Source organism: Lactuca serriola, chromosome 9 (genome assembly GCF_051521515.1).
Source record: "Lactuca serriola cultivar US96UC23 chromosome 9, Lser_US96UC23_V15, whole genome shotgun sequence".
Taxonomy (NCBI): Eukaryota; Viridiplantae; Streptophyta; class Magnoliopsida; order Asterales; family Asteraceae; genus Lactuca; species Lactuca serriola.
This window is the reverse complement of record NC_136416.1, coordinates 35,258,315-35,274,393: the sequence shown is the minus strand read 5'-3', so window position 1 is coordinate 35,274,393 and position 16,079 is coordinate 35,258,315. Positions and strand designations below refer to the sequence as shown.

General features: G+C 33.4%; 2 protein-coding genes across 4 annotated transcripts; both read right to left on the bottom strand.

Annotated features, from left to right (window-relative positions):
* Positions 1–875: 875 nt before the first annotated feature.
* LOC145074764 (SEC14 cytosolic factor family protein / phosphoglyceride transfer family protein) lies at positions 876–2,558 on the bottom strand. Its single transcript, XM_079021095.1, has 3 exons — positions 2,225–2,558; positions 1,407–1,671; positions 876–1,332 (listed from the first exon to the last, which is right to left on the bottom strand). Exons 1-3 carry the CDS (start codon positions 2,463–2,465, stop codon positions 1,098–1,100), a joined length of 741 nt encoding a protein of 246 aa, XP_078877221.1. The 5' UTR covers positions 2,466–2,558; the 3' UTR covers positions 876–1,097.
* Positions 2,559–6,919: 4,361 nt separating this feature from the next.
* Positions 6,920–12,594, bottom strand: LOC145074232 (anaphase-promoting complex subunit). Of its 3 annotated transcripts, none has more exons than XM_079020644.1 (21): positions 12,450–12,594; positions 12,140–12,328; positions 11,401–11,560; positions 11,044–11,165; positions 10,721–10,958; positions 10,473–10,650; positions 10,326–10,404; positions 10,094–10,179; positions 9,849–9,978; positions 9,731–9,763; positions 9,379–9,627; positions 9,192–9,269; positions 8,842–9,104; positions 8,700–8,759; positions 8,533–8,609; positions 8,345–8,450; positions 8,105–8,246; positions 7,859–7,957; positions 7,516–7,780; positions 7,356–7,423; positions 6,920–7,278 (listed from the first exon to the last, which is right to left on the bottom strand). In XM_079020644.1, exons 2-21 carry the CDS (start codon positions 12,308–12,310, stop codon positions 7,117–7,119), a joined length of 2,766 nt encoding a protein of 921 aa, XP_078876770.1. In that variant the 5' UTR covers positions 12,311–12,328; positions 12,450–12,594; the 3' UTR covers positions 6,920–7,116. The 3 variants fall into 3 exon arrangements, with proteins under 3 accessions (XP_078876770.1, XP_078876772.1, XP_078876771.1); XM_079020646.1 differs by having other exon boundaries at positions 8,533–8,600; XM_079020645.1 differs by having other exon boundaries at positions 12,140–12,318; positions 12,450–12,584.
* Positions 12,595–16,079: the final 3,485 nt, after the last annotated feature.

Below are 16,079 nucleotides of genomic sequence, written 5' to 3'. Positions count from 1 at the left end.
AATTTTAATTTGTTTAATAATAACAAAAGATTAAAAAAAAGACCAAGAAATTAACAAAAAGACAAAGAGATGGTAGAAAAGGAAATTAGGGGTACACACACAAACAAAAAAAAATTGTGTATAAGAAAATGTAAAGTGTAAACCCAACGTAAAGCTTGTAGAAGTATAGGGTGACAATTGCCAAACAAAGCAATATTTTAGGTATGTTGGGGTTTGAATATTCACCTCCTATATGGAATTTTGTACATCAAACTCTCATCGCATGAATATCAATTGTTGAATACTAACAATATTTTAAACGTATTATGGTTTGACCAAAAGATCTTAGAACCGTATACGCTTGAAATCATAATGACCCATCTTTATTCACATGATTTTATTTCGACTTTATTTCACACGCATGTATGTTTTGATTATAAGAAACAAACTGAATAAACCATTGGACTAGGTAGACAAGTGATTGACCAAATTGTTTTTTTTAAAGAAAATGATATATCTTTTATTAGTCCTTATGACCGGGTTTACAGGTCTATCGGTTAAGTCGATTCATAAATGCACAAAAAGATTCAGTGAAAGGTCAACTTAATGTGTAAACCTGGAAAAATTTTGTTTCAAGGACATATACAAATAATAATAATAATAATAATAATAATAATAATAATAATAATAATAAAATTAATGATTAAAGTGAGAAAAAAGGCATAGTTTGAATATTCCATTTTTTTTTCTCGTTATGATTGACAATTTGGTCACCCAAGTAATCTCGGTTTTATGTTAGTCGTTGATTCTTAAAATTGGAAACCTCGATTAGGAAAAGCATTTGGGAAAGAAATGTAAGTCTTAATTAAGATTCAGTTTCACAGTAAAATAGTCCATGAGACGGAATTTTGAGAGCTTTGTCATATATCATTTTGAGACCACATGTACATGGACTAACTGCATGAAATAGCAACCAACTTTCCCAAAACAAGCAACATTACACACTTTATTCTTTACCCACATTAGCAATTCAGACAAAACTAACATCTTTAACATACATACTTGTTGTACACACATGACATGACACATCTATCAATTTTTCAGTATTGAGACAAGATTTAAGACATGGGCTCACGAGATGTCCACCTATCTTCATACCTCCCATACGAGAAACTATTGGAAGGAAGTCCCGTGAAATGAAGCGGGTCTGGTTCAATCCCGTAATCAGTCAACGGTCTATTTTCAAGAACTTCATCATGTTCAGCCACAAAGTCCGGAATCTCAATCGATCCTCTCTTCATATCCTCCCACAGATACTGCAACCTACTCACATACTTCACCTTCCAATATAACCTGCCAAAAGGGAACAATAAACTTTTTCAGTGTCAGTGTCAGTGACAGTGATAGAGAGACAGAGTGACACTTACCCTCCGCTTAAGAGGAAGCGGCCGAGGGTGGCCATAAGGAGCCTGGAGCGGATTCCGGGATGAACAAAGTAGAGAACTTGAAGGCGGTCCTTAAAGTCTGAAGGAAGCTCTTCGTAGATCCATCTCAAGATGGTGATTCCGGGGTTGTTGTATTCATTTCTAACGGTGGAATGCATGTAGACAATGCAAAACGGGCCTTGTGGCAATTCTGTGGAGATTTTGTATATTATGTACTTCTTTAGCCATTCGCCATGGATCACTGGGGCTGGAGTTTATAAGTTAACAAACATACAATAGTAAGTGTAGCAAGAGGCGCATTCATGATGAAGTTAAAAAGAATATGACATTCAGATTCGGTGTAAGAGAAAGAGACACATTCAAGAAAGCAGAAAAACTTTTTTTTTTTCAAACTCTACAGGATTTGGTGTTCCCGAAACATAGCAAGGCTTTTTGATAACCATGGGATTTAACTTTTAAGACTATTCACATGAGCAAGAAAGGTGAAAAGGAAGTAAGTATTCATAACTTCGTACAAATTTCTATGTCGAATAATGGCACAAATACAAATTTGTATATCGAATTCTACTTTGTCGAACAATTTTAGGACATAATAGGGTTCATTCAAATCACAAAAAGGTAGATTGTAACTTTAAAAGACCTATTGTGGAAGCTGAATGAGATAAAATCATAATCATAATCCCCAATCCCAAACCACTAACTGAAACTACATATCGACAGATGTAAATCCTGATAGAAATTAAATTATTCAATCGTTATCCCTTACAATTAGCACAAAAGTTAACAGAGTATGATAATACCAGGGAAGTATTTGCCAACGATTCGAAATATGCGATTGCCGGATTTATCAGAAGTAGATTCAAGGCGAAAGAATTGCAAAGCATCAAGAGCTGGGAACTCGTCGTCGTTATAGGCAAGATCGGAAGGGCAGTCGTGCCAGTTCTCTTCGGTGGTGGCTTCAGATGATGTAAGTGGTCGTGGGTCTATGCCGTGACGATCCGACGGCACTACCACTACCTTGAATTCTTCCCGAGTCGCCATATTTATCTCTCAAATTCCCTTCTCATTCTCCTTACTCGGCTTTCAATGGTGTTAATTGAGGAGAAAGGAGGATAAAGCAAAAAAGCCCTGTTAGAAGGGTCAGTCAAAAGGAGCGAGTGTCTCCCCATTTTTCTTGTTAAGGACAATTACGCGAACAGTCCCTGTTGTTTAGAATGAAGTACATGTTTGGTCCTTAAATTTTTTTAAACCCGGATCATCCTCACATTTTAATTTTGTAACCTACCTAATCTTGTGCTAACAATCCATCGATTTCTTCTATTAGACATCCCATGTGCCTTACACGTTGGGGGTATATTTGTCCTATATTTTCAACAATTTCAAATACATTAAAGCAGATTCTCATTGCAAATACTTTTTTCCGCCTTGAGACTTTATCCAACTAAAACTGAGAATTCATGCCAATTCAAAACAACCTTTTACAGCAAGTTGGAGGTTCTTTAATTTCAACAATTCTAACCTTACATTGATTGTGGGACATTAAATACGTATGTAAATTGGTTTTCTCATGCTTTGTATATACGTCTATTAGCTTATATTTACAAACAAAGTACCCAAAACGCGAACATCATGATCAGAATTCAAAGCAAACAAAACAACCCAAAATTCAAATCGTTGAATGGTCTTAGAAAATGATAGTAGAATTCCCTAACGTCTTCACCAATATACCCAAGTTCATCCATTGTCTCGTCATTGTCGTGAATGGAAAAGGTATACATGTCTATTAAATCAACATAATGTTGCTTGCCTTTGATATACCTTCTTCCATGAAACTATGTGAACTCGCCACCATGGTATAATCAAACAGAGAATATTGTAGGATGTCTAGATGTAGGTTGAAGGGAAAGATGAATGCTTTAAGTTAGCTTTACCTTATTAACATATTGGATAGAAGAAAATGATGTCTATTAAGGGAAACTCTTGACTGATTAATAACCGAGGGAAAATATCAATACTTACCTTATCTATTACCAACACCGGTCTCGTCCATGGTAGCATGTATCCTCCAAGGCACATCGTCGTCTTTAAGTGTAGAGTTTTCTCGATCAAGGGCTTTGAATCGGTGTTTGTGAGTGTTTTTAGTGTCTGATCATGTTGAGTGTTATCGTTATAAATGGTTATAAATGATTCAGCTTCATATTGATAGTAATACAAGCACAATGTAAAATGACAAAAATACCCCTATCATGCAAGACACATTGGGTGTCTAACAGAGGAAAATGATAGAATGTTAGCACAAGAACGAAACGAGTTACAAAATTAAAATGAGAATGGTCCGAATTAAAAATAAAAACTTCTAAAAAATAAAAAAATAAGTCGGGGACCAAATGTTTCAATCCTTAACCACAAAGACCTTTCGCGTAATTTTATCATTCTTTAATTTTCCTCGTTATTAGCGTGCAACAACACAAACCAAGCCAAAATACACCAGCCACTTCTCACAAAAACAATAAACAAAGGCCGCTGATTCTTCTAAAGGATTATATCAACCAAACTAACACTTTGATTGTATTAGAGAAATTCAGTATCACAAAAACTCTAACAATTGACCTACCTCTATACATGATCAACGCATACATATATAGATCTAGAATTCATATTGGATTACAATTCCTAAACAAAGAATTAGGAAACTTTCCATATAACACGTATCTTGGACAGCACTCCAAAACACCGATGGGTCGACCCGCGACATTAAGCCCATGGTCTCAACCCATTCGACCAGCAATCACCCCCTGAATGGTTGAGACGGCAACTCGCACACACCGAGTAACGATCTCATTTCACCGAACCTTACTCGCGCTAAGGCTTTTGTTAGGGGATCCGCTACTTGTTCTTTTCCCGCCACGTGTTCGACTTCAACTTGCTCGTTTTCCACATGCTCTCGAATGAAGTGGAAACGAGTGTGAATATGTTTGCTCCTCCCGTAAAACACCGGATTTTTAGACAACGCGATCGCTGACTTGTTGTCTATATGAATCAACACCTTCTGTTTCTCTAATCCGGTGACCTCCGCGAGCAACTCCCTTAGCCAAATTGCTTGGCATGCTGCTGAAGTAGCTGCCATGAACTCAGCTTCACACGAAGATAAAGCAACAGTTTCTTGCTTTTGCGAGCACCACGTAATAGGGGATTTACCAAGAAAGAAAATGTGACCAGTAGTACTCCGACCATCATCCATGTCTACATTATGACTACTATCACTATAACCCAAAAGTTTCAACTCGTCACACTTTTCATATTTAATTCCAAGCGAAATTGTACCACGAAGGTAACGAAGAATTTGCTTGATCGCGCGAGCATGAGATTCTCTCGGGCTTTGCATATAACGACTTACTACCCCGACCGAGTAAGATAAGTCTGGACGAGTGTGAAGGAGGTAGCGTAAGCATCCAACTATCCTTCTGTAATTAGTGGCTTCAACTTCTGGTTCATTCTCGGCTTTCGATAATTTTAGTCCCGGTTCCATTGGACATTGAGTGGCATTGCATTCTTCCATCCCGGCTTCTTTTAAAATTTTCATTGCATATCCCTCTTGCTTTATAGTGACACAACCCTTTTCTTGAGAAACCTCAATGCCCAAGTAATAAGTCAACAAGCCAAGATCTGACATTTCAAACTTTGACGACATCATGTTTTTGAATTGGCTTGTTATTTCATGACACGTTCCCGTTACGAATAAGTCATCTACGTACACTGCCACAATGATATATTCTCCTTTTGAAGCCTTTTTATAAACCGTCGTTTCTTGCAAACATCGTTTAAAACCCATTCCTCGTAAGATGCCATCAAGTTTAATGTTCCACGCCCTTGGTGCTTGTCTTAGACCATATAAAGCTTTCGCTAACTTGTAAACTTTTTCTTCTTCTCCTTCAACCAAACTAACACTTTGATTGTATTAGAGAAATTCAGTATCACAAAAACTCTAACAATTGACCTACCTCTATACATGATCAACGCATACATATATAGATCTAGAATTCATATTGGATTACAATTCCTAAACAAAGAATTTGGAAACTTTCCATATAACGCGTATCTTGGACAGTACTCCAAAACACCGATGGGTCGACCCGCGACATTAAGCCCATGGTCTCAACCCATTCGACCAACATCTTCCACATAAGGATTTTGATAAATTCACTGAAACTATAACAGTATTGACAACTATACCCTTTTCAAATTTGTAATGTATTTTCTTGTTTTATGGATCCTAATTATCCGTGACCCCATTACTTCCGGTTATACCAAAAAACATTCCATAGATAGTTTATACCCTTTGTTTTTCTCATTGGTGCTTATTTAAACAATCATATTTTTCCTTTTTGACATTTCACCCCTCATTTTAATTCTTATTTTATTTTTCTTCTTTAGTGATTTTTTTAATCATCAGCACTTGTTTTTTTAAGAGCTTATAAACACACTATGATAAAACTATTATACAGTAAACTACTTAACAAGAAAAAACAACACCCCTTCTAACTCATACATATCAAATTAAATCACAATAAATATTGTCTATCAAATATATTCAAACTTCTTATATGATATAACTATACACATTATTAATTTCAACTATTGCATGTTATTTTGGGCTTTTAGTTTAACCACTATTTTGTTATTATTAATAAATATTCTCACTTGATTAGTTGTTCAAATGTTTGTTATTCGGATTTAACGGAAACCAAACCAATTAAATCGATTCATTTAAAACCGAAAACGATTAAATCAAACCTTATTTGGTTCGGCTCAGTTAATATATTGGAAGTCAAAAAATCAATCAAACCAAATGGAACAAATTGATAATTGATTAAACCGGCCGAATAACATCCCTAATCATAATCAAGAAAATTAATTTTTTTTTATATTCAGAATAAACAAAATCATAGTCGTTAATATTTACAAGAATCATAATCTTTTTAAAAAAGGGCCGTTGATATAAAAAATAACCAAAAAAAAAAGAATAAAAAATACTAAAATGAGGGGTGAAATGTTATAATAAAATAAAATATGGTGGTTTAAATAAAGAGAGTAGATGAAAAGAGGGTAACAAAGTATAAACTATCCATTAAATGTTTTTTTGTTGGAATTGGTCCACGAATAATTAGATATCAAAATAAAAACAATACATATTTAAATGAGGGCATAGTTGTCATATATTTATGATTTAAGTGGATTTATCAAAATGCCCGGTGGAAAAATCAACTCCCATAAACAAAGTAGGAGGTTCGTATAATAATTGTTTTAGATCTTTCCACAAGGTGCCGTACTTGCAAGTATTTATTTTTAAAAGATTGGATAAAGCTAAAATAACGGTTTTCAGAAATAGAAACAGTTAAAACTTGACTCCATTTAACACTCTTATACATTCAAATTAAATCAAAATGGTCAAAGTAACAGTAGTAAAATCACCAACAGTTTCTATGACATGCATAAAAGTTAAAATCTCCCGTTTCTATTGCAATCTTGCTAGTTGTTTTAACTTTTAATGTAAAGTTCACTAGTTGCCCTTTCTAAGGTTTCATGGAAAAGATAAAGACTAACATCCTTCAATTTCCATCTAAAGAGTTTGATTATAGCATAATTTACACACTACTACTACTGCACAACACAAGGATTCCAGCAAACAGTATTACAGCAAATTATGAAGAGGGTCTTCTGGTTTTACAGGATTTTCAAAAGCCATAATGTGTTCCTTAAAATGAGTTGCAGCTTCTTCTCTCTCTTCTACCTCCCCACACTTGTCCAGCACAACTGCCATCAAGTAATATGCTTCCGCTGCCAGCTCATGATACTGAATTTTTTTTTAAAAAAAATCAGCACAACTTCAATACATTCAATATTTGGTACAACATAAATGAATTAACTAACCTCCAAAGCTTCAAGTCCTTCACAAGCTTGTCTTAAAGAATCAAGAACAATATCAGGATCTTCAGAAACTGAAAAAAGAAAAACATAAAGACATTCTTATATATATAAATTATTACATGAGAATAAAGATAAACAGAAAAACATTATAAAAAAAAAAAACCTGAAATGCTGGAGTCTGATAAGTAACATTTTGCCTCTAAGATGTAGGCCCGAGATCGAAGCTCCAAACCACCTTGACCAAGTATGATTGGAAAAGCACCATGGATAAGATTTAAAGCTCTTTTTGCATGCCTTGATCCAAGTAAAAGCCATAATTCTGCTAGTGTTAAAGTGGCTGAGCCTCTCAAAAGATCCAAATTAAACGATTCACAAAATGATAAGCTTGCCAAAGCATATTGAATTCCCAAAACAGCATTTCCAGATCTCTGCAGAATCATAACAAGGAAAAAATTACAACAAAAATCATCATTCATGAATTGAGATTTCATACATCATATTCTTACCTTGTGGATTTCAGCAAGCAAGAGGAGAACAGTTGCATTCTCTACATGCATATTGAATTTGTAACATGTGCAGAAGAGAGAATGTGCTATGGAAGCTGCCTGCATCACAAGTTGCATAATTAATATAGCAACATACTTTTATTTCTTTACCAATATGTTAAATATTGCTATTATAAGTAGGTTGCTATTATGGGTAAGAAATAAAGCATATTGCCTATTATTGGTAATGAGAGTATAAAAAAATACCTGACTAAATTGGTTAGCAGCAAGCAATGTCCGAGCACAACGAAGGCTTGCTTCAGTCTTGAGATCCATGTCTACTCCAGCTACACAAGAAGCCAATACTCCAAGTTCATCACATATTTGTTGAGCTAATTTCAGATGCCCCCTACAAGATGATTCCCATATAATATTATATATAATTAAAAAAAAAACAAATTTTGATTGACAAAAAAGATGTATAAAAAGAGATCATCATATTCATACCGGTGTAAAGCTCGTTCATGGAGCAGCTGCAGCTTAACTGGCAAGATTCCAGACTTTGAAACAGACAAAAACTTTGCTTCTGCTATTTTAAGTGCTACAAAGGCTTCTGTAGATAGAATGTAATTGTGTTTGTATATTAGAAATCTAAAAATGATAGAAATTTCAAGTGTGGTGGAAATTGGAATTACCTTTGTACCCTTTGTAGACAGCTAAATGTTGGATGAGTTTCCCGTATGCCAAAGCAAGATCAGCTGAACTGTACCAACTGTAAAGGATATAATTCATCTATTGACAAAATTACATAAAAGGACATAATAATAATAATGATGATGAAACTTTCTTCAATAATCATTACCTTGATGAGTCAGCAAAGCAGGTCGCAAAAAGCAGAGCATTTGATCTTGCAAGTGAAGCACTGAGGAACACAAATTTGGTCATAAAGCATTAATAGAAATTTATTTTACACAAATTGTAGTTTTGAAAATCAATAAAAGTACCTTCCATATAGCTCCCAAGATGTTATACGAATTAAATAGGAAGAACCTACAAGCTGTAGTACAGATCCAGGAACAGAACTTGATTGTAACCATGGATAAAATGTGTCAAAATTGTCCTCAGATCCATTTTCTTGAGGAAACACCAACAAAGTTGTTGGCTTTCTTTGATTCTTAAGCCATGAAGTACTTAAAGCACCATCAATTGTCATTACCGAGTTTTCATTCTCAAAATGGTGGATCAATTGAGCACTTGATCTAAGTTTCTAAAGTAGTAAGAAAAAGAAAGTATCAATAAAAGTTTAAAATAGAATTTTGGGAAGTTTAATTTAACAATTTAAGATATAAATTACCTTGCAAACATTAGTTGGACTAGTTCTGAGCTGAATAGAAGCTTTTGGACCGAAAGAAAGCAGAGGTCTTTGAACATGCTGCAATCAGAATTAGGGTTTGTTAGGTTGGATGGAATAGAATGACAAAGGAATGGAATGGAATCAACCATTCCATTCCATTCCTTCCCTGATTCTATCTGTTACCTACCGTTAAATCAAATTTAGCCATTGCCAAATGATTGGAAGCCACGAGGCGCTTTAGTTTTAAGGAATCTGCTCTTTTTAAAGATCTTCTAAGAAGCACAAATAACTGTTGTTGAACAGACAATGATGTGCCTATATTTGTCACATGTGAATCTGATGCTCCCATAATTCCAGTCATGTTTGATATACCAACTTCAGATAACAGGCTACAAATGGCTGTTAATGTGTAGGCAAGACATGTGTCATCACTATGCTGCAAAATGTACGCAATAATAAATAAATATACATGGAACAAATATATAAAAAAAAAAATCATTTAGTTACCAAATAATATAGAACAAACATAAAAAGTATACCTGCTGACACACACGCACTGCTTCAGTCAAAACCTGAACAGCAAGAACAAGATTCACCAGATTATGTTTCTTTCTATATTTAGTCAAAAAGTCAACACCTATATAAAAAAATATCTACCTCAAGAGCTAGCTTAGGGTGACCTAAATGAAAATGTGCCATTCCTAAAGATAATAAAGCAATTTCATATCTTCCATTACTGGTGCAACCAAATGATGTGGGAACAAAATCAGATCCCTCCATTCCTGCACTACAGTGTCAATAATCAAGTATTAATTACTTCAAAAAAATAAATTAATAAATAAATAATAATCTAGAGCTCATTGGGTTGGTTTGTAATTTTGAGTTTTAGGCTTTACAGATACCTATAATCAAAATAACGATGAAGATTCTCTAATGCAGCTGGATAATCATCGTGATAAAGGCTATTCAGATATCGCAAAAAGTGGACCTGTAAAAGTTTAATATAAATTAATGGATTGACTGGTGACTTACAGATTTGACTTAGATGAAATGGATATATATATATATATATATATATATATATATATATATATATATATATATATATAGATTACAAATTACAAAGTAACATACACGATGCAACTCTGGGGCTACTTTTTGGAGAAGCTTTAAAACAGATTCAAAGGCACTCATAGGAAAAGAGCTTCCAAGCCTATCAAAACACAAATTTATACATCAAGTAAGTATTTTTAGTAAAATAAAATCTATAAAATAGCTTACTTTTCAATCATGTCTGCTTGCTCTGATAAGTATCCTTGTATCTGCCAGTTTGTACGTTGTAGGATTACATCAGAGGATTCAATATTTGGTAGTGCAGAGGTTGGGGAGCTCATATATGGGCTACCTTCTGGACTTCTGTGACTATGTTTGACTTTTTGACCACGGGAAACCGTAATATCTGCATTTATAAAATGTGTCTTTAGTCCATCTGGTACTATTATATGATATAACAAAAAAAAAAAGTTTACCTTCGATTAGACTAAAGAGTGCTTTTGATGAATGATTATGAAAAGGAACCCTTTTTCTTGATTCAAGTTCTTCTGTAAAGTTTTGGAGTACAAAGTTTTCCAAATCCATGTTTTCATATTCTAATGGTGCCTCTGGATCATTACTAGGATCATCTAAATGAGTCATTTCATATGGAGGACAGTTTGAGAATGCTTCTTTGTAATATGTCTTTATATTTGTTAAAAGATGGCACATGCCCTGCATGTAAAGAAAGAGAAAAACAGAAACGTTTATTAACTAGATTTACTTTTTTACAAAACTAAGGGGAAAAGGAAAAGCATACCTCAAATGACAAAATATTAAAGGCAAGCAAGCAACGACGAATATACATTCCAAGGTTGCTATTTGGATCCAAATTTATTTGGTCATCATCAACAATGCTTGTTTCAGGACCCGCAAGGATGCCTATAACCATTACATCAAAATCTCTTAGACCATAATATATGTGATGATGAGGATGGGGAGGGCATTTACGTCTTTTGCACATAAAAGAGATCAGAGCGAGTCTAGTTGTGTGAGACAAACAATTGTATTTTTTTGTCTAGTTGACATCAGTCTCAGTCCCAGTCCAATGAATACAAAACACTATACAGTCTGTCATGTCATGTCATGTCAAGTTATAGAGAAAAAAGTTGCTCACCTCGTAACTCATTGAAAAAGGTAAAGAGGTCATCAGGTGATGATAATGAAGACAGCCTACTGGTTACATGATCACTTAGCCAATTATCTAATAATCCACCAAATTCCTTGAGTAGCTTCAAGAATTCATCCAATGTTGGCTCCAAGATATCATCACATGACTTCAAAGCAGATAGGGAAAGTAAACATATTGAGAAACACAACTTTAACAGAAGATGTTAATCTTATTAATGTGATTTGAAATCATAATTATCATTTTTTGAGTGTCTAAGTAAACAAATTTTGATTTTGATTTTCTATTTGTTTACTGTTAAAATAGTAAGTTAGTAACATTTTGGTTGATCAGGTAAGGAGTTATGTAAGATTACCTAACTATCCTTGGTTTTAAGGGGCAGATAATCTAATTTTTACTCAGTCACAATAATCACTTTGACAAAGCACATCTAAGCACCCTCAAAAGCCCTAGTTTATATGAGCCTTTTGGTTTTCAGTTTTGTCCGATATTAAATGAATCATTCTGGTAATCTGGTTACTACTACATCCTTTACTGTGGTTAATTTGTTCTAACTTTTATAGAAGATCAACTACTAATACTGAGTTTTTTTAGATCATTTTTCCATAATATTCTGTGAAAAAAATGATTTTAGGGATAACTTGTGGTGATCTACGTATCAGAAAGACAAAGATTTCCTTAAATTTCTATATGTATAAAACTGAAGAAAAATGAAGAAAGATTATACCTTTGTAAGTGCAATTAAGAACGATCCAAGACGATTATGCTGGGAAATTGAGGCGAAAGGGAATGGTACTGAAAACTGACCGGAAGGAGCATAGACCTGAAGAAGTATACAGATCGATACTTTGTGGGGTGTGATTACAAACCCGCTTTGTGGCTTCACAATCCCTGTCATTTCTGCAACTACAAAACCCTTTTCGCAAAGAGAAAATGTAATTAAAAAGAAGTATCAAGTCAAAGGATTTACGAATTCAGGTGTCGATATGCAAGAAAACAGAACGACTACACAGAAGCCGGAAAGATAAAAGGCATACGAATGGTTACTGGGTGCTGCTGCTGTTCGTCGGCGTTCAGGTCAGTAGGAGTGAGGAATAACAATGTGCGAGGGAAACCTGTGTTTGGAAAAGGAACGCCGTCGTTTCGGTTTTGTTAATGGTTGCAGGAATGTTTACCAATTTTACATTTCAAATTTTCAATATTTTAAGTAATTTATTGTTGTTGTACCAGTGGTCGTGGCATACAGTAAATAGAAAAAGCTTTACAATGCTATGAATTTATTGATTATTAAGTTTAAACCTGTGTAAGCCATGGTTAAAAAAAACATTATTCATTAAAAATCGTAATAACTAATCTAACTGATAATGAACAAACTTAGATTGGTAAAAATCATCTAAACCTAAATATTTTTCTTCATCTCTCCTGACTATAGAAGTTACATTCCCTGACATATATTTCATCAGGAACTTTGAAGTAAAGTATCGTTTAAGCCTAACAACAGTAATTTTGGAGGGCATAGACAATTCATTTAAATAGTCATACCAAGCAATAAAGTAGTAAATCCCAATCAACTAAGAAACAATGTTAAATAAACAAAAATAATAAAATAAAAACTCAAAGAAAATCATGCATTTCATTGTTTTAGTTGGTGTCGGCTTTGTTGGGATAATAATATTGGTTCCCTCTAATTTGGATGGAGAACATTCGTAAATGTCTTGTTTTGAACGGAAAAACCTACTCTAAACATGTTTCTACATCTACATATTTTACCCCAAGTGAGACTATACACTTATTTATCTTTTTAATAAGTAAACTTCTAACACCAAAACCTTTTTTGTCATACAACTTCTAACTGCTTCTTGAATTTAGAGACATCCGGTGCCCCACAACCTGTTGCTTCATCAAGATAATAACCAACGTAAAAGGTTGGGAACATGGATTTCCTTGCAAGAAGTTATGTAATTTTTGTGTCAAGTAAACCATGTCTTGAATATTCAAAATAGGTATTTAGAATGTTAATGCATTTCTTAAGTGTTAAAAACATGTAAAAACCAATTTAATTGTCAACGTTTCAAAAAAGGGTATTCTATCAAATAGATGTAGATAATCAATGACAAAGGTTTCATAAAAAAGGTCATGATGCCTTTAAAAGACAAAAATCTCAAATGTTTAATACCAAAACATCAAAACACAAAAGCCATCATGCAAACTGAATTATTGCTTTAATAGTTCCACTATTTCTTCATGTAACAGATTAATGCAAGAAATTGCAATGCACTTTTATTAATTTGTTTACCACATTACTTATACTTCTTTCAATTAAATCATTGTATTTTTAGTTTTTTTCTTATTAAGGCATTGTACTTCCCATAGTTTTCTTATTAGGACATTACACTTTGAAAAACTACATGATTATAGCAGTGAGAGTTGTTATAACTGTGTAGATTTTTCAATATACAATGTTGTAATAAGAAAAAACGAAAGTAAAATCTATAATAAACAAATCAACAAAAGTAATTGTTATTTTTTGCATTAAACCCAATAATATAACATATACAAATTTGCTAAAACAAAAAATTAATCAAATCCGAGTTACAATTTGCATACTTCATTTTCATATTGCATGCCATGTATTTTAGTTAAAAAGTATTAGTAAACTTTGACCGGTGATAAAGTAATAATATTATCCTAGACTTGGTCACATTTTGTGACAGGTGTAATAATATTAACCTAGACTTGGTCACATTTTGTGACATGTGTAATCCTACTTTTCGAGGAATTCATATCTTATGAAATACACCATTAACTTTAAATGAACAAAAAGTTAGTTAAAAAAATATTGGTTATAGCATGGATAAAAAAAATACATTTTATGTATGAATTAAAGTCAGTATGTCATGGTTAGTTTGTATTGTATGCAGCACAAACTTTTTAATCTTATGAGTCTGAAAATTTAAAACTACATGAAGTCATATTGAAAAATAATATCGTTAAGAATATATAAACAAAATACCTAGACATCAAATAATATGTCAAATCCACAAGCAAATTAATTGTGAAAGTTAATTGTGAAAGTAATCTCCACGTAGAGTTGTTTTTGGGCATAGCTTTAAAGCAAAATGAATAACTATTTGGTCCACCTATTAAAAAAAATAACAAACTATACATATGGCATGTCCAATAATAAATATCATACTCATGACATGTCCAACAACTAAATAAAAAATTTAAATAACAAACATGTAACGCTTGATTTTCGATATGAGATGGTTGCCAAGTGTGTAATTTTTTTTTTATGGAACTTGGCAAGTTGGGGTGTCTCAACTCGGCGAGTCAATGTGCTTTTTAGCCGCGGATTTAATGAACCAACACGGTGAGTTGATGAGCCTCAACTTGGCGAGTTGGCAGCTGGGGAAGAAACCTTAATTTTTAGGTGTTGCACCGTATTTAAAGGCTTTAAGTCCCTTGGATGGCCTCCTTACCAACCTCCTATGTCCAAAAACCCTAATTTGAGTATCATCTTCCATAGTTGAGTGTGTGAGCTTGTGGGGAGCTTTGAGTGTTGATTTTTGGTACTCTTTTGAAGGAGCCTTGAAGTGAAGGTGTCTAGCTTGGTGGAAAGGCATTTAGATCCAAAACTTCCCCACTTATTGCAGACTTTTCTCTGTTGATAGAAACTAACTATGAATATCAAGAAACCCTAGGAGAGGCTATGAAATCGAAATTCACATAAATTTGGGTTACATACCTCTTGATTATTATCGCAGATAATCAAAGCAAATTCATTCTTCAAGAATTTGGAAAGCTTGCACTAAAGGAATGGATGTTTATAATGAGTGGTACCAAAAACTCTAGTAGCAAGAAGACTTAAGGAGAGATGAAGCTAGAGGAGAATTTCGGCTCTTCAGAGAATATATATGGTGGATGAAATAAGACTCCCAATGGACCCTATTTATAGGTTGTAAGATAATCCTAGAAACCTTAATCTTGAATTAAATAATAATATTTCATAGATTAAATTAAATAATAATATTTCAAATTCAAGATAATTATTTAGTATCATTATCATTATCTAATAGGATTAAAACCCTAAAAGATAAGCCAAAATTCGGCCAAATCTAGAAGGTTCTAGAAATTCTATTTTGTTCAACTATTGAACAATTATAGCACAATCCCTATACTTCCAATTAGTTTTAATTAATCCTGAAATTAATTCCAATTAATTTCTGATTAATACCAAATTAACTAATACTATTTCCAATTAATATATTAATCATATAATATATTAATAAATCATTTATTTCAATTTCTAATTTATTTATTAATCATATAATAAATTTACAGATCGGCCTCTTCCTCCAAAAGTCATTCTAACCAAATGGTTTGAAGGCAACCCAAAAATGACTTTGCTTATAATTCAAGAATATATCAATTTAGTTATTGGCTTAGACACCTTAATCCAATAGTCTCCCACTTGGATAAGTCTGTAACTACAATTGCAAGTATAAACCTTGAACTAAACATCAAAGAGTGATTTCCAAAGCCACTGTCGAACTCTGATTCAAATCAAACGTTGGCCTAAGATAAGCGACCAACTATTCCTTCATTCTACAAGATATCGTATGAACTTAGTCATGGATTAAATGATCAACCTCATGTTTATTTGT

Coding starts and splice junctions, on each gene's coding strand:
- LOC145074764 (XM_079021095.1), bottom strand. CDS start 2,465: ATGGCGACTCGGGAAGAATTCAAGGTAGTGGTAGTGCCGTCGGATCGT. Junction 1,672..2,224: donor CGTTGGCAAATACTTCCCTG/GTATTATCATAC, acceptor TATAAACTCCAG/CCCCAGTGATCCATGGCGAA. Junction 1,333..1,406: donor CGCTTCCTCTTAAGCGGAGG/GTAAGTGTCACT, acceptor CCCTTTTGGCAG/GTTATATTGGAAGGTGAAGT.
- LOC145074232 (XM_079020644.1), bottom strand. CDS start 12,310: ATGACAGGGATTGTGAAGCCACAAAGCGGGTTTGTAATCACACCCCAC. Junction 9,979..10,093: donor CATCGTTATTTTGATTATAG/GTATCTGTAAAG, acceptor TTGACACTGTAG/TGCAGGAATGGAGGGATCTG. Junction 9,764..9,848: donor ACCCTAAGCTAGCTCTTGAG/GTAGATATTTTT, acceptor CTTGCTGTTCAG/GTTTTGACTGAAGCAGTGCG.